Source organism: Phytophthora cinnamomi, assembly GCF_018691715.1.
Source record: "Phytophthora cinnamomi strain GKB4 chromosome Unknown Contig28, whole genome shotgun sequence".
NCBI classification, from domain to species: domain Eukaryota; phylum Oomycota; class Peronosporomycetes; order Peronosporales; family Peronosporaceae; genus Phytophthora; species Phytophthora cinnamomi.
The window spans coordinates 699,981-721,054 of NW_027150961.1; the positions used below are offsets into that span (position 1 = coordinate 699,981).

At 56.1% G+C, this 21,074-nt stretch overlaps 14 protein-coding genes across 15 annotated transcripts; 8 read left to right on the forward strand and 6 right to left on the reverse strand.

Moving 5' to 3' along the window:
* Positions 1-1,007: 1,007 nt before the first annotated feature.
* Positions 1,008-2,282, forward strand: IUM83_14557 (the record flags this gene model as incomplete). Of its 2 annotated transcripts, none has more annotated exons than XM_067939312.1 (1): positions 1,008-2,282. In XM_067939312.1, the coding sequence occupies one exon, from the start codon at positions 1,008-1,010 to the stop codon at positions 2,280-2,282; it is 1,275 nt and encodes a 424-aa protein (XP_067793564.1). The 2 variants fall into 2 exon arrangements, with proteins under 2 accessions (XP_067793564.1, XP_067793563.1); XM_067939313.1 differs by having other exon boundaries at positions 1,053-2,282.
* A 2,356-nt stretch (positions 2,283-4,638) lies between these two features.
* On the reverse strand, positions 4,639-5,313 carry IUM83_14558 (thioredoxin-like protein; the record flags this gene model as incomplete). Its single annotated transcript, XM_067939314.1, has 1 exon — positions 4,639-5,313. The coding sequence occupies one exon, from the start codon at positions 5,311-5,313 to the stop codon at positions 4,639-4,641; it is 675 nt and encodes a 224-aa protein (XP_067793596.1).
* Positions 5,314-5,537: 224 nt separating this feature from the next.
* Positions 5,538-6,305, forward strand: IUM83_14559 (Ribosomal protein L15; the record flags this gene model as incomplete). The annotated part of the gene is made up of 1 exon (XM_067939315.1): positions 5,538-6,305. One exon carries the CDS (start codon positions 5,538-5,540, stop codon positions 6,303-6,305), a length of 768 nt encoding a protein of 255 aa, XP_067793560.1.
* A 165-nt stretch (positions 6,306-6,470) lies between these two features.
* Positions 6,471-7,551, reverse strand: IUM83_14560 (putative 3-ketodihydrosphingosine reductase; the record flags this gene model as incomplete). Its single annotated transcript, XM_067939316.1, has 2 exons — positions 6,471-7,436; positions 7,504-7,551. 2 exons carry the CDS (start codon positions 7,549-7,551, stop codon positions 6,471-6,473), a joined length of 1,014 nt encoding a protein of 337 aa, XP_067793635.1.
* Positions 7,552-7,793: 242 nt separating this feature from the next.
* Positions 7,794-8,433, forward strand: IUM83_14561 (uncharacterized protein; the record flags this gene model as incomplete). The annotated part of the gene is made up of 3 exons (XM_067939317.1): positions 7,794-8,033; positions 8,098-8,271; positions 8,350-8,433. 3 exons carry the CDS (start codon positions 7,794-7,796, stop codon positions 8,431-8,433), a joined length of 498 nt encoding a protein of 165 aa, XP_067793636.1.
* A 213-nt stretch (positions 8,434-8,646) lies between these two features.
* Positions 8,647-8,955, forward strand: IUM83_14562 (uncharacterized protein; the record flags this gene model as incomplete). Its single annotated transcript, XM_067939318.1, has 1 exon — positions 8,647-8,955. One exon carries the CDS (start codon positions 8,647-8,649, stop codon positions 8,953-8,955), a length of 309 nt encoding a protein of 102 aa, XP_067793637.1.
* Positions 8,956-9,381: 426 nt separating this feature from the next.
* IUM83_14563 (uncharacterized protein) lies at positions 9,382-10,118 on the forward strand (the record flags this gene model as incomplete). Its single annotated transcript, XM_067939319.1, has 3 exons — positions 9,382-9,561; positions 9,627-9,911; positions 9,990-10,118. The coding sequence occupies 3 exons, from the start codon at positions 9,382-9,384 to the stop codon at positions 10,116-10,118; spliced, it is 594 nt and encodes a 197-aa protein (XP_067793638.1).
* Positions 10,119-10,153: 35 nt separating this feature from the next.
* IUM83_14564 (uncharacterized protein) lies at positions 10,154-10,778 on the reverse strand (the record flags this gene model as incomplete). The annotated part of the gene is made up of 2 exons (XM_067939320.1): positions 10,154-10,245; positions 10,319-10,778. The coding sequence occupies 2 exons, from the start codon at positions 10,776-10,778 to the stop codon at positions 10,154-10,156; spliced, it is 552 nt and encodes a 183-aa protein (XP_067793501.1).
* Positions 10,779-10,937: 159 nt separating this feature from the next.
* IUM83_14565 (putative PAP2-like protein) lies at positions 10,938-11,879 on the reverse strand (the record flags this gene model as incomplete). Its single annotated transcript, XM_067939321.1, has 1 exon — positions 10,938-11,879. The coding sequence occupies one exon, from the start codon at positions 11,877-11,879 to the stop codon at positions 10,938-10,940; it is 942 nt and encodes a 313-aa protein (XP_067793632.1).
* A 1,701-nt stretch (positions 11,880-13,580) lies between these two features.
* Positions 13,581-14,043, reverse strand: IUM83_14566 (ars binding protein 1; the record flags this gene model as incomplete). The annotated part of the gene is made up of 2 exons (XM_067939322.1): positions 13,581-13,889; positions 13,969-14,043. 2 exons carry the CDS (start codon positions 14,041-14,043, stop codon positions 13,581-13,583), a joined length of 384 nt encoding a protein of 127 aa, XP_067793633.1.
* A 2,410-nt stretch (positions 14,044-16,453) lies between these two features.
* IUM83_14567 (putative PAP2-like protein) lies at positions 16,454-17,335 on the reverse strand (the record flags this gene model as incomplete). Its single annotated transcript, XM_067939323.1, has 1 exon — positions 16,454-17,335. The coding sequence occupies one exon, from the start codon at positions 17,333-17,335 to the stop codon at positions 16,454-16,456; it is 882 nt and encodes a 293-aa protein (XP_067793634.1).
* Positions 17,336-17,766: 431 nt separating this feature from the next.
* Positions 17,767-18,189, forward strand: IUM83_14568 (nek protein kinase; the record flags this gene model as incomplete). Its single annotated transcript, XM_067939324.1, has 3 exons — positions 17,767-17,841; positions 17,930-18,004; positions 18,097-18,189. 3 exons carry the CDS (start codon positions 17,767-17,769, stop codon positions 18,187-18,189), a joined length of 243 nt encoding a protein of 80 aa, XP_067793639.1.
* Positions 18,190-18,832: 643 nt separating this feature from the next.
* On the forward strand, positions 18,833-19,863 carry IUM83_14569 (NEK protein kinase; the record flags this gene model as incomplete). Its single annotated transcript, XM_067939325.1, has 2 exons — positions 18,833-19,138; positions 19,216-19,863. The coding sequence occupies 2 exons, from the start codon at positions 18,833-18,835 to the stop codon at positions 19,861-19,863; spliced, it is 954 nt and encodes a 317-aa protein (XP_067793640.1).
* A 737-nt stretch (positions 19,864-20,600) lies between these two features.
* Positions 20,601-21,050, forward strand: IUM83_14570 (nek protein kinase; the record flags this gene model as incomplete). The annotated part of the gene is made up of 2 exons (XM_067939326.1): positions 20,601-20,961; positions 21,046-21,050. The coding sequence occupies 2 exons, from the start codon at positions 20,601-20,603 to the stop codon at positions 21,048-21,050; spliced, it is 366 nt and encodes a 121-aa protein (XP_067793557.1).
* Positions 21,051-21,074: the final 24 nt, after the last annotated feature.

Here is a 21,074-nt window from a genome sequence, read left to right on the forward strand (position 1 = left end):
TACATGCACTTAGTTTATCCAAACTGACATTAGTTTCTTGATGAGGACGCGAAAACATCCATGCAACATACAAGAATCGCGTAAATAAACGTGATAGAGAGAGTGAACTATTGTACATGTACAGTATCTGAGAGACGACTTCATCGCCAAATCGGATTGAGCAATGCCGTAGTCTTTATCACGACAACTTTATCGTCGATGCCGTACATAGTCTTTATCACGACATTCTTCATGTATTAAAATACGTATGTACTGTTCTGTACCGAAGTCATTTTACTGAGTAGAGCCGGAAATGGTAAGAACGAGGTTGAAAGTGGTGAATGTCCAGCCGATTCCGTCGAAGAAGCAACTTGGGGGCTATGCCGCACTGCGCACACTTGCGAACCTTCTGCCATGGCTCTGCTCTTCAAATCTAACTGCAAACAGCGACTACCGCATTTTGCGTTTGTGGATTTCCTGTCGAGGCGTTGTCGATTGTTATGACGGCCCGCCATTGAACGCCAGCCCATCGTGGGCGTCGTAGCAGAGCGTACAGTAGAGAGTTCGATATGTAAACCTCACATGACGAGCCCGTCGTGATGAGGTTCATGCTACTGTACACGAATCGATTCCAAAACTTGAGGGTCAAGTTTTCAGCAGACACTTGAGCCATTTGTCACGGCAACTATTAATATAAGCACATGCGGTGTTTAGATGTTTGAGCAGTGGCTGGCACCTGAGCGTTTGCTTGTCACCTCGGTGCCGCGATCCCAGCAGGTGCGGCCACGTAAATGTAACGTTGCGCCCCGTATCAAGTCCCTACCATTTGGTCTCGTTGACCTGTCACGCGCTCACTTGCTCAGTGCTTTGCCCGCCACTCCCTCTGTCAGTCAGCTCGTCGCGCGACGTCAAGGAGTTCCGTCCTTGGACGCGCCGGCACCTGCCTCAGCTTGACCTCCAGTAGGCACTCGCTGCCCATTGTCAATTTTGCTTCGCACAGCGCAAGTCTCCAACGCCCAGCAACAGCAATGCAGATTATTCGCCTCGTTATCGTCGCCATTGCTGCGTTCGCCATGCAAAATGCGCAGGCCGGGTCCAGCACGACAGCGCTGCAAGACTCGCCGGTCGCCCAAACGTCTACGAAGCAAGGTATTTCCACGAAGACCAGCATCTCCACGGGCTCCGCGCCGGGCCTCGCTGCAGGCACCACCGGCGGTGGCAACATTGCCCCCGTGTACCCCGCCTCGCTGAGCGACCTGCGGAACTACCTCATGGACTCGCAGCCGCGCGTTATTGTCCTCACCAAGACCTTTGACTTCCGCGGCTCGGAGGGCACAAAAACCGAGACCGGTTGCCGTCCTAAGAGCCACCGCGACTGCCTTGCCAAGAACAACGGCTACAAGGGCCAGGATGTCATCCTGCAGAGCGGTGGCTTTGCTAACACTGGCGGGTGCGTGCAAGGAACTTCCGTCAAGATCACGTACGACATCGCGGCCACCAAGAACCCTCTCATCGTCTCGAGCAACAAGACCCTCCGCGGCCTCGGCACGAGCGGAGTGATCAAGGGCAAGGGCCTGTGGATCCGTGGCAACAACGTCATCATCCAGAACATCCACATCACGCAGCTCAACGCGCACCTCATCTGGGGTGGTGACGCTATCTACATCCAGGGTCTCAACGACGGCAAGACGCCGATGGAGCGTGTGTGGATCGACCACGTCAAGATCTCCAACCTTGGTCGTCAGATGATCGCCACCGGCTCGGCCAGTGTCAAGAGCATGACCATCAGCAACTGCGAGTTCGACGGCGCCACTCAGTACTCGGCCACGTGCGACGGCAACCACTACTGGACGTTCCTCTTCCTGGGCACGCAGACACAGGTGACCCTCGTCAACAACTTCGTGCACAACACGTCGGGCCGCTCACCCAAGGTCGCCGAGAACTCGGTCATTCACGCCGTCAACAACTACTGGGCCAACAACACGGGCTTTTCGTTCGACGTCCTCCAAAACGGCAACGTGCTGCTGGAGGGCACCTTCTTCGAGAACACGGCCATCCCGAACAAGCACGACACGGAAACTGTGGGCGCCATCATCGCACCGTCTTCGACCATGCAGTCGGCGTGCAAGTCCGCGCTCGGACGCAGCTGCGTGGAGAACGTGGTGTCCAACTGCGGTACGCTGACGGGCTACCGCGAATCGGCGGCGCTGTCCAACTCGAAGAAGGTGGCCAGCTACTACAGCCCCAAGTCTGCGAAGAAGTTTGGCCTCTGCAGCCAGAACTTTGGCGTGGGCCAGCTGTAAATCGTTTGAAAGCGATATTGTCGCGCTACCGATGAGAAGGTAGACAGGTGTCCACCCAAAGCCGACAAATGGCCGTGTGGGATAGTATAGCGTTTAAGGCACCGATAGAGAGGATGCCGGCAGGATGATGTAGGCAACCAAGTCGATTGTTGCGTTTCAATATTAGTCGTTGGTCGAAGCAGACAGAAGCTTTCATGTAGATCTCAAGTTTTGTTTGGATTCCAAACTGTGCATCGAATCTCGTGTTTTAGTGAACACGACCCAAGTCACCGAACGTTTATGATGAAAAATCTACAATGCAAGGGATTTGTGAAAGTCGAACTAAGTAGAGGCTGCTGAACGCGCTGCGACTGCGCTGCAATCGCTTACCGGTTATCTTTACCGGATCTCCAGCTATTTTGTTTCTCCATCACCTCACCGCATCATCGCATGAGGTACAGTCGCAATTGCCTCACCACCTCTTTCTCTGGCATTTGCAGACACGACACCGCGCGATTGAGGTCATGGTGCTTCAGTTGTTCGTGAATGGCCCACCAGGATCAGGCAAGACGACGCTCGCCAAGCTCCTATGCGAGGAGTTCAACCTAGAGCTCGTCGCCACCGGCGACTTGCTGCGCGAGAATATAAAGGCGCAGACCACCGCCGGTCGTAGAGCCCAGCGGTGCATTGCCGCAAAGAAGCTTGTCCCCGATCGCGTTGTGCTCGACATGGTGGAGGCCAAGGTAGCGACCTGCCTGGTGCGAGGCCGAGCTGGTTGGGTGCTCGACAGTTTTCCGCGAACGACGGATCAAGCCGAAACATTGATGGCCAAACCAGACCTCTGTCCTGCTGTCGTGGTTTTGCTCGATTTACCGGAAGCAGACTGCATCGCTCGAATTTGCGGACGGCGCTTCGATCCCGTAACAGGGTCCATATTCCACTCGCCAACTCACCTCCCACGTGATCCGGTTGTTCGTGCAAGGTTAACACGACGCCGCGATGATACGAGCGACCGACTTTCACCACGATTCGAGGCATATCGAACCTTTGGAGAAGGTACAAACGAACTATTTGCTAGAGCGCAGGGTGTTGTGCATCGAGTTGACGCTTCCAAATCTCCAACGGTGATTTTAGAAGACGTGTCAGCTTTGCTTCATTCTCTGGTAGCCAAACCCCGCCAGATCCACTTGCACAACAGTAACAACCAGGACCAACAAATGGAGAATGCCGCTGTGAAGGCAAATTTCCGCCAGCGACCGGAGACCATTCTAGAAACATCGGAGGAGAACGAAGACGACGACATGCAGCAGTACCAGTACGACTGGGAGGACGACGAAACTTCTATCAGCGACAGGCGACGTGCGAGTCCGCAGAAGCAGCAACAGCAACAACACAACGAGAAAACACCGCATAGCGCTGAGCAAGGGAAGAACAACCAACTACCATCGTCTCTGATGGCTGCTCTACCCCTTCCAGTTCTCCCTCTCCGAAGCGAAAACGCAAACAACAACGACGCAGTTCCTCCACCTCCAGCACCAATGCTCCGACCTTTACCGACACCAACGGGCAAATTCAGAGGGCTCAGCGGACCCACTGAGGTTACGAAATCGTCAATCCAGTCGGTAGTGGTGCGTGATACCGTCAGTGTCAGAAGCAGTAGCAGCAGTAGTGTTCGGAGCAACAGCAGCACGACGAGCTTGGAGACAGCGGCAGCTTCGGTGGATATGGAGACCTTCAGGGAACTGTTGTTAGATGGGTTCGAGGCCGTCAAGCATGGGCGCCGTGGCCGACCACATCCCCGACTCATATTCACTGACCTGGACTTTAAGCGAGTATTCTGGCAAAAGGCTATGGGTGCGGCGGATCGAGTGGGCAAAGGCAAGCACGCGCGACTAGAGCAGAGTGTCATTCTCGGTGACGTGATTCAGGTTGCGCGAGGCATGAAGACTGCCGTACTCAAACGGTCTGGGAACGTGGCGCGCTATGAGTGCTACGTTTCTCTCGTCACACCCACGCGCACGCTGGACTTGGAGTTGCCGAATGCCCAACTCGCAGACTTTTTGCAGCGAGGTTTCGACCAGCTTTTACACAACTAAAGACAGAGATATTTGACATCACTAATGACGCTTTTCGTACTCAAGACTGAACCGTGTTTTCCTCGCTACTGCTATCGTGCGGTTGAAAGCTTTATACAAAATCGTACTTCGAAGCACATTCCCCGGGCTTGCCGAACGCGCAAATAGTGCCATTGTCTACTCGAACCGCTATGCCATCTTTGCGATACAACTAATGTTCAAGCTCCAAGGCATTCTATCGTTCACCACTTTTAGTGTTTTCCCCGGGATTACTTGAGCCCGCAAGTATGCTTTGAAGCCTCCTAATACTGATTTGTGAAGCGCAGATAGTCTTTGTCCGAAGGCAAGTCCTCCACTTGCATGTCCGGAAACCTCTCCACCGCTTCCTCTGGCGAAATCTGCGGATTAATACAAACACCTTCTCCTTGCTTCCAGTTCACTGGCGTCGCCAGATTTTTGTCGTCAGTAAGCTGCAGCGAATCCAGCACTCGCAGCACCTCCACAAAGTTGCGACCCGTACTGGCCGGGTACGTCAGCATCAGCCGAACTCGCGCCTGCGGGTCCAGCACAAATAGAGTGCGAACGGTGAGTGGCATGCCCTCCTTGTCCAGGTCGTCTTGTGATAGCATTCCGAGCTGCGCCGCGATGCGGCGGCTGGGGTCCGCCACAATGGGGTAGTTCACTTTGGCGCCCGAGTACTTCTCGATGTCGACGATCCAGCGCTTGTGACTCGCCACATCGTTGCACGACAGGGCCAGCAGCTTTACTCCGCGCCCACTGAACTCTCCGGCGTTCTCCAGTCGCGCTACCTCGCCCAGTTCAGAGGTGCAGATGGGCGTGAAGTCGTCCGGGTGTGAGAACAGTAGCCCCCACGACCCGAGGAAGTACTCGCGCAGCGAGCTGGAGCGTCCGTCGCTGGCGTCGAAGCGGAGGTCGGGCAGCTCGTCCAGCAGCGCGATGCCCACGACGTTGCGCATGGCTGAAGGCGCAAGTGAGAGTGAGAGTAGAGAGAGTTGAGCTCAATTCAACGGGATCGTCATCAGCTTGACGTGCATTTGCCTTTTCTGTACCGGTATACCGGTAAGTAGCACTTCAACTATTGTGTGCGTTTGGTGTGTGTCGATCGCCCTAAGAAAAGTACGACTGAGCTTGGTCCACACGTTCCTACGGGCATTGTAGCCTCCCTCGCTAAGTAGTCGGAATGTGGAGTCTCAAGGCGCTGGAGCGGGCTCTACCCGTCGCTCGCAGCGCGCGCGTGGCGTTCGCCAGCTCTGCGGCTGCGGCCGCTGTGCCCGCCTTCGAGGGCGTGCGCCTCAACAACCTGCGCGACAACGACGGCGCGCACAAGCGCGGCAAGCGCCTTGGCCGCGGTATCGGCTCGGGCAAGGGCAAGACCTCGGGCCGCGGACACAAGGGACAGAAGGCGCGCTCGGGCGGCGGCGCCGGCCGCGGCCCCGGCTTCGAGGGCGGCCAGACGCCGCTGTACCAGCGCGTGCCCAAGCGCGGCTTCAACAACAAGTTCGCGACGCCCATGGAGACGCTCAACCTGGACAAGCTGCAGCTGTTCGTGGACATGGGTCGCCTGGATGCCAGCAAGACAATCACCATGAAGGACCTCGTGGACTCGGGCATCGTCACGTGCTCGCGCGTCAAGCACGGCGTCAAGTTGTTGGGCAACGGCAGCCAGCACCTCACGGCTAAGCTGGACATCGAGGTCTCGCAGGCCTCCGAGTCGGCCATCAAGGCCGTGGAGGCGGCCGGCGGCAGTATCGTGTCGGTCTACCACAACCGCCTGGCGCTGCGCGCGCTGCTCAAGCCGCACAAGTTCGAGACGATCCCGCAGTCGGCGCGCCCGACCCCCAAGAAGCTCACGTACTACACCAACTATGAGAAGCGCGGCTACCTGTCGCCGGAGATTCAGGTCCAAAAGGCGCTGGCCAGCGCCAGTGGCGACAGCAACTCGCAATAGACGATATGTGGGAGTAGGAATGGAGAGACGAGAGAAAAACATCGGAGGAGAGGCTGCAAGGACGCTGTGTGAATGGAGTGACGCGCCTCTCTTTTGAGCCGAACTGCTTGGGTCGCTTCTCTTGGTATTCATGATGCTTTTAGAGCCTGTGGCGTGGACTAGCAGCTACTGATCTTTCTTCTCGCTCTTGTGTTGCTTGGCTCGCTTCCAACGCGAATACTGCACAACTCCGTCCATGAAGTAGAGGAAGGCCACTTGGATAACGATGATCACCGGCAGTGCCACAGCCTCCAGCACCGTGTTGTGCATCGGCGTCACTCCGTTCGACAGAATGCGAAGCAGGTACACGAGCGGGTCTGTCGTAATGCTGAAGTGGCCGTTTGCGATGCCATTCACGAGCGTTTGCGCCGCCTCCTCGGGTGCGAGTGGGGTGCTCACTCCCTCGATTGTCTTGGTCTCCGGGGGCGTGAGTGCCATTTCGTGTTCAAGCATGGGCGTGTCGACGTTGCCAGGGTAGAACGCGCTCACTCGGATGTCGTACAGCTTGAGCTCGTTGCGCAGCGACTCGGCCAGGCCCCGAACCGCGTACTTGGAGGACGAGTACTGTGTAGTACCAATGCAGGCCATTAGCGAGAAGGCCGAACCCACCAGCACAATCTGCCCTCCCTCCTTGCCGCCCTCGCTGTCGTGCTGCTTGATCATGCCAGGCAACGCTGCGTGGACAACGTGAAGGCACCCGAAGTAGTTGATGTCCATTGAGCGCTTGAACCCAGCCACGTCCTGCTCCATGAAGTAGCCAGGTTCGACCGTGCCAGCGCTGCAGACAACGTGGTCCGTTGCTCGCTTGTGGAACGCATTCGCAGCCTCAATGGCCTTCTTCACCGCCTCAGGGTCGACCACGTCGCAAGACTGGGCGAACACTGGAGCATCGGCGTGCTTGCTCACGGCCTCAATCTCCCGCTTGGCCTCCTCCAGCTTCTTGGTGTCTCGAGCGATGATGGAGACCTTGGCGCCAGCTGCCGCGTATTTCTTGGCGGTGGCCAGTCCGATGCCGGAGCTGCCGCCAGTGATAAAGACGTGCTTGCCGTCCACGCGGAAGCCCGGCGCGCGCGCCTTGGTCACCAGGAATGACTACAGTCAAAGCACAGGACACGGTGAGACTTCCCAACGTCACTGCCGGCTACAAGTCCACACCTACCAGCAGCGAGCATCCCGCCACCGCGTACAGCACAGTCCACACGTCCATCTTGCCGTCCGTCGAGCGAGTCCAGCAATGCAGTGAGGTGATCCCCACGATGTGCTCCGCCCCTGCTCACCTCAACTAAGCTCGCGTCAAGCTGATATGCCAAGTGTAGCCATTTCCCATTCCAGCCAATCGCCGCCCGCGTCCTTTGGGCTTCAACTGCCGCGCGGATCTTGTGCCAGCGGTCGTGGGGCGGTCGAGCGTCCGCGGATCGAGCGGATCCCATTGAGAGATTGCCGACGACGATGGTGGAGAAGAAGCGAGGCAGCACGCGCGGCACGGCCACCGCGCCGCACACGCTCGAGTTCGCGCCCGCGTGCAAGCAGCTGTCGCTGGTGGTGCTGGCCATCTTCGTCATCAGCTTCACGGTGACATGGTACAAGGTCTGGTGGGACACGCTCATCGGCATCGGCGTCATGACCTATGGCTACTGGGCGCTGCGCGACACCAACCCGGCCAACCTCGACGCGAGTCGCGTTCGAAACGTGCGTGCTGCTCTGCACTGACCGTGGTTGTCCAAGAAGATACTGACGTTGTTTGTGCGCGCAGTTCCACTACGGCACCATCCTGAGCCTGGTTTGCCACGTGATCGCGATGGGCGAAGTCACCTACTTCATCATCAAGATCTACCTGCTGGACAAGATCGTCAACGTTGAGTCCGGCCCGGGCATCCCGCTCTTCGTGTTCCTTTACTTGTTCCTGCTGTTCGAGATCGGCGTCACGGTACGATGTTGCAGCGCCTGAAGTATCATAGTCACAGTTGATGATACTTACTATTCCTTGTGGTGCCTGGGTTTGCAGTCGTTCGGAGTAGAGCGGACGTACAACCTCTGCCAGGAGATTTCGCGGAACGAGTACTTCCTGCAGAGCGAGGCGCGGGTGTGATCGACCAACAGCCAGTCCAGTAATGTGCGGTAGCGTTGCATACATCTGGTGAGCACTACCGCTGCGCTCATCCGGAGTGCAGTCCAGCAGCAATTATATATACCCTCGCTTTGCCTTCTTCCCCTTCGTTGAAGTGTACCCATCGATACTAAATGGACTAAAATGTGGACCATTCAGAAATTAGCTTGTACATAGTAAATCACAAATTCGAATATGGAGTCGCTGATGGAGGAAGGAGCACGGCCGTCGACGATCGCGGGCGTCAGCGAGGCGGGAACGCCCCAGGACGCGGGGCGGGGCCTGTCCGCGCAGCAGGAGGAGCGCGAGCGCGGCCGCGAAGAGTACCTAGCGGGGGTGCAGCGCCGCGTCGAGTCGTACGAGAACTGCGTGGCGGCCATCACCGCGGCGACGACGTCTCTGCAGGAGCTCAGCAAACACTTAGAAGCCATGCAGCAGGCCACACAGCAGCTGAACGCCTTCACCGGCGGCTGGTTGGCAGTGTGGAAGCGGCCGTCGGACTAATTGGCTCGGTTCAAAACCACGTCATGCAGTATTTAAGGAGCAGGTGCAAGAAGCGATGACGACTGCGGAAGATGGCCTAGAGACAGTAATAAATTACTACACGCCAAAGCCGGCCAATGTGTCTGTGCAGGAAGAAACCTATGGTCTTTAAAGGCAGCAGCTTTAGATCGAGCGACTGTTCATTCCGGGATTGCTGTATCTCTTGCAGCGATGCAGACAGACCAGGAGAGTGCGGCGGCAAGAGACGAACGCCCGAAGCGCACGTGGAACTCGTCTACAAAGCTAGCCCAACCGCGACGAACCGGGGGATCAGTGACGAGAGCTGGAGAGAGACCTGTTAATGGATCTCGCGAACACGGGCGACCACAGCGAGCGGCGTCTGCAGGACCAACTCGGATCCCTCCTCAGCATAATAAGAGTAACGCCCTGCGTGGAGAGGAGCATGCAGATGCGACAGAGCAGCAATCGCTGACGCGAGAGCTACTTGAGCGTGCAGTGTCTACGGCATTCGGTGGTTTACTACAGGAGTCGACGCTAGATGCGACGGCCTTCCCGGACCACGCATCGGAATCGAGCGGGCTGTCCAGCGTTCGCGAGAAGGAGAATGTGCGAGTAGAAATGTCTTCATGCTATTGAAGTTGGATATTCATGTTGTGCTGCCTGGTCCACAGACACCGCCGATTAATAGCCCGACTGCACGCATTGAAACAAATCTACGCAAGACTCTGGAGGCGAGCACCTTGCTCTCGGCGAACCATCGTCAGCGCAGGCGCGAGCATGCTGAAGCGTTGCAACAGGTAGCAACAGACACGCCCGCGACTAGAGAGTTCCAACGAAGAATGAAGCACGCCGCGTTCGAGCACCGCGAACGGAAGATGGCTGTGCAGGCACTACAAGCGCGTATCCAGCGAGAGATTCAATTTCTGACTGCCACTGCTGCGGATCTAGAGAAGCGGGTAATGTCTGCTCACGGTGAACTACGAGATAGGGAGCTGAGGACTAATTGCATATTGCCTGCGTTCATCTGATACTAGGAGTTTCTTCTTGATGACGCGTTTGAGAGCTACGAGCGCGCGTTGCGTCTGGAGCTCGGTCTAGTTGACAGCGTGAGTTCTTCAAGCAGGGAGAAGCAGGTCGGAGCAAGTCCTGGGCGCCCTTACTAACTTACTGGAAAGCGCGATAACACCGCGCTACTTGTTCAAAATGAGTTGCCTCGCAACCACCGAATGCCGCGCAGTCCATTGCCGGTTGCAACGTTGTTCTCGAGCCCGTTGATGATGTATCCCGCCGCTACACAAGCAGATCCCAGCCAGGTCAATCCTAGTGTCATAGATTTATCCACAAGCAGCAACGATCACGATACCTGCGTTGGTTTCTCCTTGGTGGTGCAGCACAACCGTCGGTGCCTTGTTTGGGTCGTAGTCTGGGGTCTGCATCAGCAACGAGTCCTTGTGCAGCATTTCTCGCTGTTGCGCTGTCAGCTCCTTCTTCATCGGGGCCTCTCGTGATCGACTGGGGTCCAACAGCCGCAACTCGCTGGCCGAGACTTCGCCCTCTCGATTCATATCCTCGTCGTACTCGACTTCATAGCAGTCGCTGTCCAGTTCTGCGTCGGTGATGGTGCCTGGAAACCACAGTCCATCCAGCTCCCGCTCAACGCGCGAGCCCACGCGGAAAACCGTAGGTCTCCGGCGCTTGTCCTCCTCGTCATCGGCCTCCGCTCGCTCAGCTTCCTCGAACTTGAGGTTCTCCACGTTTCCGTCGGCGCTGCGGTCGAGATGGCCGTCGTCGCTGGAGCTGTATGCACTCGTGGCTGTCTTCATGCTCCCCGTGTTGAACCTGCCGCCACCATCGACACTAGGACGGCACTTTTAGACCGACGATAATAGTGACCGGTCCCTAAATAGGCTTGAGTATGAAAGTTGTTGCTGTGTGTTGTGTTATCTACTGGTCTATTGAGTTGTTGCTGATGTGGTCGCCCTCTACGCCTGAACGTAGGGCGTCTGAATCTCCTTTTCAGCAGCGTGCGCGCCGTTGGCACCGGCGTTCTCGCTCTCGCTGCTGTCGTCCGCGATGGTCGCGTCGTCTCCTGAAGCCGCCACCGTCTGGCTAGGGGTCAGGTAGAAGTCGTCCTTGATCTCGAACTTGATGAAGCGCGCCACGAAGCGCGCGAGGGCGTCGACGGCGCGGTGCATGCCCTCCCACCGGATGAAGAAGAAGTAGGCGACGCCCAGCACGAGGCCGTCGGCCGCTCCGACTGAGACCTGCAGCGCCGTGTGGTCGCCGAGGAAGTAGCGGCTGTAGGGCACGGGCGTCAAGACGAGCGTCGCGAAGAAGACGACGACCGCCTTGCGAGCCGGGGACCACCGACGCACGCGCTGACCGACGCCCACGATGGCCTCCAGCACGATCCAGATCCAGAGGCCGATGGCGTTGGTGGCGTGGCCCGACGGCAGCCCGTTGCTGACGAGACACGAGCCGCGCGGGCGCGGACAGTCGTCGCAGTCGCCCAGCACCTTGACCAGGATGACGGTGTTGAGCACCGTGAGGATGATCGGCAGCAGGATGGCGAACACGCGCGTGTAGCAGCGCGAGCGCAGCAGCGCCTCGACAATGATGGTGATGAGCACCAGGTACGGCACCATGCTGTAGACCGTGCACACGACCTCCCAGAACGTGACGCTGTAGAGCGGCATGCTGAGCGAGAAGAACTTGCGCATGATCCACGTGCCCGTGCACGGCCCGCGCTCGCAGCGCTTCGAGTCCTCCCCCCACATCTCGCAGCACTGCGCGAAGGTCGTGCAGCGCACGTACTCGACGCTGTCGTCGTCGCTGTCGGAGCTGGCCAGCGCTGGGGCGGCGGCAAACGTCGCGGCCGCGCTGAGCAGCAGCAGAAATCGCGCGGCGAGCGGGGACGGCGCCATCTTGCTGTGGAGAACGGAATTGGGTGCGAGGGCAATTGTAAAGTGGCCGCCAGCAGTCAGAACAGCTTGATCGGCGATATTGGGTCTATTATCTTGATTACGTGGGCCCATTCGGACACGAGAAAGGCCACCGACATCTGAATGAGGGCCCATTTTTCGTCTGCACGAACGCAGCGTATGAAACACATTTGCGGTGTGAGCTCAGTAATCGTCTAAAGATCAATCTTAAATATTAAAGGTGGGAAGCCGTCAGCACTTTGCTTTAATTGCAACATCACAGCCAGCGATGGCGAAGTACAGCATCATATCTGGCTTGTGTCGATTTCACGGGGTGAAGCCATTGTGTTGGGAGAACTGACGGCTCAACACGAGAGCTTGTTTGGCTGGACCAAAACTTCGGGGCAGTAAGCGTTGGGCTTACTACTGTCAGTAAAACGATCAAACAGTCTAATGACAGACTTCGAGCATACCCAGTTAAAATGCAAACATGCTATGATACACAGGTAGCAGTAACCAGACGCGCGACTTGCAGTATGTTCGATTGGCGCCACCACGCGTAAGTACACAAGGTTAAGTTAGTACCGACAGCATGCATATAAGCACAATGTTTGGTTTCCTTGTGCATTCATCTCAGGACCTCTGACTAAAGCTGGCCCCCGTTCACAGTGCCGAGATTGCTAGCGCGTACGCCTGGTACCCCTCTGTTTTAGTCGATCGAGTCGACTAAGCAGTTGACCTGCGGTAGCATTCAAACTTGCTCAAACCGCAGCAATTTTACACCGAGCGCCCCATTTTCAAGAACTCAAGAACATGCGTGGTGATACTTGTTGGTATGCATAGTGTCAGCGTGTGTTGTGCATGTACATGTATTAATACTAGGCCGACCAGTTTGCAACAGTCGAGGGTGCCCATTTGCGGACCCAAAATGGGTTCTTTATTTTCGATTACGCCGGCCGTGTCGCATGGGCGAGCACTATTTCCCTGGCGTGAACACTGACGCAGGTTTGCTCCACCTTCACGAGCTGCAAGTCCTGGTTGGAGCTGCAAGTGCTGCGCTCCTCGCGGAACTTACAGTAGCAGGCTCATGACGTGCTCGTCGAAGTGCTGCCCGCGGTCGCTAAGGCGCCGTGACGGTCTCCGCTCCGGACCAGCTCCCTCGGGGCGGTTTGAATCGACCTTTGCTTGATTATGAGCCAGGGGCTGCGAGATGGCGACAAGCTTCTGGGACCATGAAAATTGTAACGCGTCTGCGCGTGGCGGCCGTCATGCAGCGGTGGACGGTCGTCCGCTGCTTGGATAGCCTGCCCGTAGAAACCTTGCACCCTCGAAGCCGCTTGCGGGGCGCATCGAGGGCCGATGCGCCACCGCCTTAGTCGAGTTGAGCAGTGAGGCAACATGTACTACTCTGATATCTGCATCCCATGCACGGATGCAGATATCAGAGTAGTATATTTATACGTAGTGATATTTCAAAACATGCTACAGTCTGCCCTCCCAAATCTGAACCCCCCTCAATCGATATGATATGATAAGTGATCAGATTTTTCATTTTTGTCGTCCCCCGATTGTTGTAATAGGAGTTTCCGATACTAAAGCAAAGCACTCGATATTCCCTCTCAGTACTGATAAGTGATAAGTTCTGGGACCAAATATCATCTATATTAGACAGGTTTAAAGTGGTGCGTGATTGTTTGCTGCTTTCTAGACGCGACTAAGACCCTGGAAATCATGACGGCTCTTGAACGTGGCCAGCCAGCCGTTTGAGAACTTGGGGGGCTCCGCCGAGCTCTCGATTAGCCCTCCCCGCTGCATATCGACGAAGAGGCTCCGGGCTTTGGTTTGGATGAGATCGTCGGAAATGGGGACCCGGTTGCCCTGCTGCGCGAGTACCCAGAGCTTTAGGGCCTCGTCGAGGCCAGGGTAGCTGACGACATGATTCGTTTTGCGGTCGTCGCTCACCACGGCATCAAGGATCTCGGTGGAACGTTTGAGAATACTGGAGATTGTTGCCTGTGCGGGGCCTTGGACAATTGAAGTGAACGCGACACCACTCTCTCAGCTCGTTTTGCGTGAGCTTTGGCTCGCGCACGTGCTTTTCGATCAGCTGCCGCTTCTCCTTTTGAGTAAGGTTTCCTGTGCAGAGCGTGGTTGTCTTGGATGGCATGATCGCGAGCTGGGGTGCGAAGAATGGGTGTGGGTGTGGCGAACAGGGAGGGATTCTTGAGTGAGAGGCTCTCACTGAGAGCCAATCATGCTCCCTTCTGAATATGATAATTTGCCAAATATGATAACTGATTGAGCTGGCCTGTTCTCCCGTGATAATCATCTGTGGGAGGGCAGACTGTATACGATATTAAATATATTAGGACTAAAACATATTAAGAATAATATATTAATAAGAGGAATAATTTCCGTACAATTATTGTGCTTTGCACGAACTTTGGCATGCGATTAAGGGCTCTAAACCAATGAGCAAATCCTTCGCGATGATCATATATCGCAGCCTAACTCTAAGTTAAAAATAAGCTAATCAACCGCCAGTCCCAAGTACAACGCAGAACAAGAATAGACCGGTTGCCACTGCAAGAATAGAGCGGTTGTCGCCGCAAGAATGGCTGCAAGAATAGAACTTCTTGTAGTAAGCATCGATTTCGGCGGGGACACTTTCTCTCGCTCTCTTCGTTAGGACATTGCGCGTTAAACCAAGGTCGAATTTCAGCGCACGACATATAGTAGCAGTAGAAATGTTTTGTAGTTCAGAAAACGCTGGCTTTAAAGCTGATTGCAGCTCCTCGATATAAAAACAGGGATGTTCTTCGACGAAGCCCTTCACAAACTTGATAGTCTCTGGAGGCCAGCGCGTCTTCCGTTCGATTCGAGCGTTTGGAATGACGTTACCACGCCGACGGAACAGATAGCCCCAGCGAGAGATGGACCGCGTTGACACTCCCATCACTGAAGCCACAACCGTTATATCAATATCGTAGAGGCGGGTTAGTACGATAGATTGCCAGCGCATGTTAATCGATATCATGATCGACTGAAAGCAATCAGACGAAGCGAGCGAGTTAGAATGTCAGGACCGTAGTATTGTCGGATTTATTCCAGCCATTCAACGAAAGTAGGCATAACTCAACGTTAATTCGTTGTCTTAGCAGCTATTCTATCTTAACCCTTTGACTACCAGCCAGTTGGAGTGATTTATAGGTCCATAGGGACCCATGAGAGGTCTAATCGCAAGATGCGATTGGCCAAAACTAAAAGCTACGAGACGACGGCAAAGCACTGTACAACCTAACAGGTCTCCATGGACCTGTAAAATGCATTACCGCACGAGCCACAAACAGTTCGTGTGACCTGCCATAATTGTTTTCTCGTCTAGCTAGCAGCCCCGCCTCCCCTTCGTGGACAAAAGAACTTCGATGCGTTGTTCAATGTAGCCGACGACGACACGTGAGACTGGGAGACCGACACGGACCCTGGCCTGGAAGGGTGCGGAGCAGGTTCTAATGTATACGAGCTAATATTCAAATTCATACATCAGGCAACGCTACAGAATCCTAACCAAACTAGATAAGCTTACAGTGATAGCGTTATAGCAAGCCAATGTGAATGTTACGCAGGATTGCATGTGCAGGAGTGCGAGCGGTTGGCGGATGTAGATTGGAAACTGCTACTACATGGGGTGCTCGGCTAAGCACGCATACTTGGGATAATGCTATAACGAAATGACGCTGAGTCGAGAGCGCGCGGGCTCCAACGCCACCGCTCGGAGGTCAGCATCCTCAGTGGGCTCGCCGTGATGTCCACCCCAAACGGCTCCTACTTCCGTAGACCATTGCCGTTGTAGCGACACTGACCAGGGCGCGACGGCATGTAGCTCGACCTCTCAAACTTTTGATTGGGAGTACCGTGAAGTAAACCACCGTCGCCACGTGTAAAAATTGGTGTTTTTGATTGGTCGTTTTTTTCCCTGTGCGTTGAATTGATTTGCTGGAGCCATAGGTCCAAGGAGACCCGTAAGAAATCTCTGGTAGTGAAAGGGTTAAGGCGACGAGTCAGCCTCCTAACTCAATGACGGGCTTATCGCCATGATTTGCTAAAACAACGAATTACGGCACAATAAGTACAATTGTAACAATTCGAACTGGCGACTTGGTCAACACTTATATATACGAAGTGAGACCGCTATACTAACCGCTAACGCCGCTGCCCTCCGTTGTCAAGGGTGTCATCTATTAGGTGCATCATCGTTGATTTCTCTAGAGTGTCCAGTACTTTTAGTAATAAGCACATCTGTAGGAGCAACTAGGTATAACCAACTGCTTTCAGTGTCGAACATATTACATTGGTTCATATATTACTATCATAATATTATAAGTGCAAATCTATCGATAATATTTTACTACTTGCATTTTGTTGATTTTATAATCATTATTAGTATTATATTACTATTGTTAATAGATATTGCCGTTACTACGAACCCCTTGTCACGTGGTGCAGCTTCAATTCGGCCAAGGCCGACGGGTTTGCAAGCTTATCAATGTTAAAATAATTCCTACTGTTCGCTACGCCTACTGCTTCACCGTTGGTGCGCCTAGCGACTCGGCGCGCGCATAGGGATGCTGCGGCTGCGACTCGGCGGTCATGAGTGGTGCCAGCGGCGTGGGGTGGTCCTCGCCCACGAGGTAAAAGTCGTTGGTCATGTTCAGGAACTGGAGGCGGCCCTGCTTCATGCGCTCCGTGGCGCCGGGCAGCCGCCTGCCCACCACGTAGCGCAGCACGAAAAAGTAGACGAGGCCGAGCACGACGCCGTCGGCGCTGCCGATGCCGACCTGCAGCCCCGTGTGGTCGCCCAGGTACATGCGGCTGTACGGCACAGGAACGAAGAGTAGCACCAGCGCGGCGCACGCCGCCGCCTTCCTGCCGGCGCTCCACGGTTTGCCGACGCCCAGCAGCGTCTCGAGGATCAGCCACAGACACAGGCCGATGGCGTTGGTGGCGTGGCCCGAGGGCATGCCGTTGCTGGAGACGCAGCTGCCGCACGGGCGCGCGCACTCGCTGCAGTCACCCAGACTCTTGACCAGGATCACGGCGTTGATGATGGCGACGATGGGGATGAAGAGGAAGGCGAAGAGCCGCGTCCAGCTGCGGCGGTGCAGGATGAACTCGAGCGCGAGCGCGATCGGCACGAGATACGGCACCATGCCGTAGAAGGAGAAGACGACGTCCCAGAAGCCCACGTCGTCCGAGGGCACGCTGATGCTGAAGAAGGTGCGCGTGACCATGTTCATGCTGCACGGGCCGCGCACGCAGCGCTCCGAGTCGTCGCCGCAGAGCGAGCAGCACTCCTCTGGCGACGAGCAAGGCGCGTCCTTGGCCACGGCGTCGGCGGCCAGCAGCAGCAGCGCGAGCAGCGCCACGAGTGAGGCGCGGGACGGGCGTCGGGGCTGCATTGTGGCAGGACGGAGAAGGGCTGGAGCGGAGACGGTGGGGCCTTCCTTGGCGCGCGGTGAATCCACTTATGCGTCTCTGCACCGCGCCATGCTCCACACGGGCGGACAATCGAGGGCAACTTGCCCCTTGGCAATCACAGCGCGACAAACCGAGTGCGGCGCGTAATCGGACGGGTGGCCTGCATTGGTTGAAATGAGACTGTAAAATCGGGGATTGGCTGGAAAAAATTCTGAAGACTGATAATTACGCATTCAGAAACAAAGCTTTTATGACTGTTCCCGGATGCCTCTGTCATCGCATAAATGGCGTAAGCCGTCGTTCTAACGTATCGGTTTGCGCGGGCTAAACCGGTTTTGAGGGTGCGGGCTTGGAGCCGCTATAGCCGCCCAATCTGCGGAGCCAGCCCCCCGAGGAACACCACCACAGCAGCATGTCGTCGGGCTTCGGATTCAAGGGCCGCGAGGGCCGGTGCTACCAGTTCTGGAAGGACGTGGAGCAGTGCAGCGTACGTGCCGCGCTCCGCTGCTGTTGCTGTTGCTGTTGTTGACTGTGGACTAACCGTCGTTTGCGGGCCGCACGTTCGCTCGGAACAGAAGGACACAGAGTACTCTGGCCAGTGCGGCAAGCAGGTCGAGGACTACATCGAGTGCCTGCACCACAGGAAGGAGGTGCGTCGCGCTGCTGACTGCTGCGCCCTAGTGTTGGATGGTTGGCCCACTCACCGCTGCGGATGTTTGTCGTTGTCGTCGTGCCCGAACAGTTGACGCGCATGAACGTGGTGATCACCCAGAAGGAGAAGGAAGAGGCTGCTGCTCGCAACGGCAGCGACCACGGACACGGCGGCGGGCATTAATTAAGGGCCGCAGCCGCGCTCGGCCGCCGACGGACCGCAACAGGAACAGACGTGACCGGGCAGCCCACGACCTTCCCTGACATCATCAAAGCAGTGAAACAGAGAGAGAGAGAGAGAGAGAGAGAGAGGAAAGCAGCAGCAGCTCGCGATCAATACAGAGATGCCGTGTGGAACATGTACAGCTACTCCATCTGCCTTCGTCAACTGGCGGGCGAATTCAAACGGCTAGATACCGAGATGGCAGGTTCGACTCGAAGAGACCCCACTCGACCCGCCCGCCAGCCAGCCTTCAGCCTGCATGTCACCGTTGCCTTGCCATGGTTGGTCTGCCCATGACAGCACCCAGACCGACTAACCTTTGCTGCCAGCAGAGAGCAGGAATCCACTTTGAAGTCGCATCGAGTTTCCATCGACCCAGATTCCGTGTGTGCCACACCCGCCCGACCTTCCGCGAAACGGCCAGCGCTCGGCCACTTCTCGTCTTGCGCGCAGCGGCCGCAGCTGCAGAGGCGGCAGCTCTCTCTCTCTCTCTTCTCTTGCTCTCTGCAGGCGCCCGCTCAGTCGACTCGTCTCCTAGCGAGTCCCGAGGTGCTCCCAGGCGATCAATCTTGAGGAGCCGCTCGCGACGGCCTCAGCCCAACGGATGCACCGCTTCGAGGAGCTCAAGTGCATCGGGCGCGGCAGCTACGGCTCCGCGCACCTGGTGCGGGAGCGCGCCGGTCTGCAGAGCCGCTACGTGGTCAAGAAGATCCCGATGGAGCTGCTCTCGGCCAAGGAGAAGGACCAGTCCTTCCGCGAGGTGGAGCTGCTGGCCAAGCTCAAGCACCCCAACGTGGTCGAGTACAAGGAGAACTTCGTGCTGGACAACGTGCTGCACATCGTCATGGCCTACTGTGACGGCGGAGACCTGGCCGGCAAGATCAAGGAGCAACAGAAGACACGGGAGCAGGTTGTCGGCCCGGACTGCAACCCTTCCGACCCGAGGGGTACTTCTCCATCAGCCAGGTGCTGGACTGGTTCGTGCAGATGGCCATGGCCATCAAGTATCTGCACGGCCAGCGGGTGCTGCACCGAGACTTGAAGACCAGCAACGTCTTCCTGACGATGGAAAACGTGGTCAAGCTCGGCGACTTCGGCATCGCCAAGACGCTGGATTCGACCTTGGATCAGGCCAAGACTGTGGTGGGTACCCCTTACTACATGAGCCCCGAGGTCTGCGAGAGCAAGCCGTACTCGTACGCGAGCGATGTGTGGTCGCTCGGTTGCGTGCTGTACGAGATGCTCGCACTGCGCCACGCCTTCGACGCGCCGAATATACTCACGCTCATCCTCAAGATTGTGCAGCAAGACTTCGCCCCGGTGCCGCCGCATTACGACAAGGAAGTTTCTAACTTGCTGCGCATGCTGCTGGACAAGGACCCAGCGCGGAGGCCCAGTATGGAGGAGATTTTTGCCATGCCTTTCATCCGCCACCACATGCAGGGACTTATGGCTTCAGGCGGCTCGCTCAAGGTGAAGGTGATCAACCCGATTGCGCGGAGGCCGCAACACGGCTCCGCTTCTGCAGTTGGTAGACGTCGACTGCACCCGAAAACGTGTCCGCACGGCGATCGTCCGGTGAGAAGCGGAAACTGCGACTGTCGACCCCAACTTCGTCCCAAGCAGCACCAGTAGCCCCAATGCAGTGGATGCCGATCAAGTCCTTCAATGAAGACGAAGACGATGCAGATGTTCGAAATGAACTCGAACTGCTGGACGCAAGCATACTAGAGGAGTCACAATTGAGCTTCCGTCTACCAGAGCGAAGCACCACGCCTGAACCACTGGTGCTTGCTACAGAGAAGCCGCACCCATCTCACAATCGGGAACGGGGGATGCATACTGAGGAAATCCATGAAGAACTATCAAACACCATGACGTCACCGATACGGCCACAACCTCGCTTAGCTTCGAGAGACAGCAAGCCCCTCGCGTGGGGACAGCGTGAGCACAATGATAAAGTGCTCAAAAACGGCGGTACATGTTCCACTATAAAATACGACGACGATGATGACGATGATTCACGTTTTCATGCCGAGGCTGAGGAGCTCATGAACCCGAATTTTCAGAGTGAGTACAGCGAGGAGTGCATCGACAGCTTGCAAATTTACTACGGCTCCAAGGAAGCTAAGGACTCCTCTAATCCAACAATTCGAGCAGTACGACAGCCTGATACCTTCCGGCTACGAGGGGCTGGGCGACCTAGAACACCGCTTAGTGCTCTTGAACCCCGCCGACCAAACTCCGCTGCAGTGCCGCCTCCTCAAATAGCAGACTTGCAAGACAGTGGAGACATACTTGAGCTATCCACCTTGTCACTAGATGATGCTGGATCAGAAGGTACGGGGGCACCTTCGCTCAGCGAAAGCTCTATGATGCGCGAATTGGAGCTTGACGCGGATAGTGCCGATGATGGTGAATCCGCCGATACATCGTCGAGTGAATACGAAGCTGAAGAAAATTTTTACAGTGATGACTCGTCCGACTTCTTCGACCAAAGCGGGACACAGTACAGCGATGACTTTGAAGACCCAGACGCAGAAATTATCGAGTACGAGGATGACGAGTTTGTGAGCGAAGATGAACAGGGAACCGAGGTGCCAACATCACTCAACAGGGAAGATGAAGAAGGCGCTACCGATCTGGATAACTTCCACAGTCTGCCTCCATTTGCTCCCTACAGACCAGCAGGGGATGACAACGGTCGTTTCGCGCGTGTACCGAAACTCGAAGGTCCGGCAGAAGTACAATGGGTCATGCGAAACGTAGCGCAGAGCCTGATGCTGACTAGAGATGATCTGCACCCCCGTTATGCAGCGTAGGGTCGGACGCAAAATGGTGCCAAG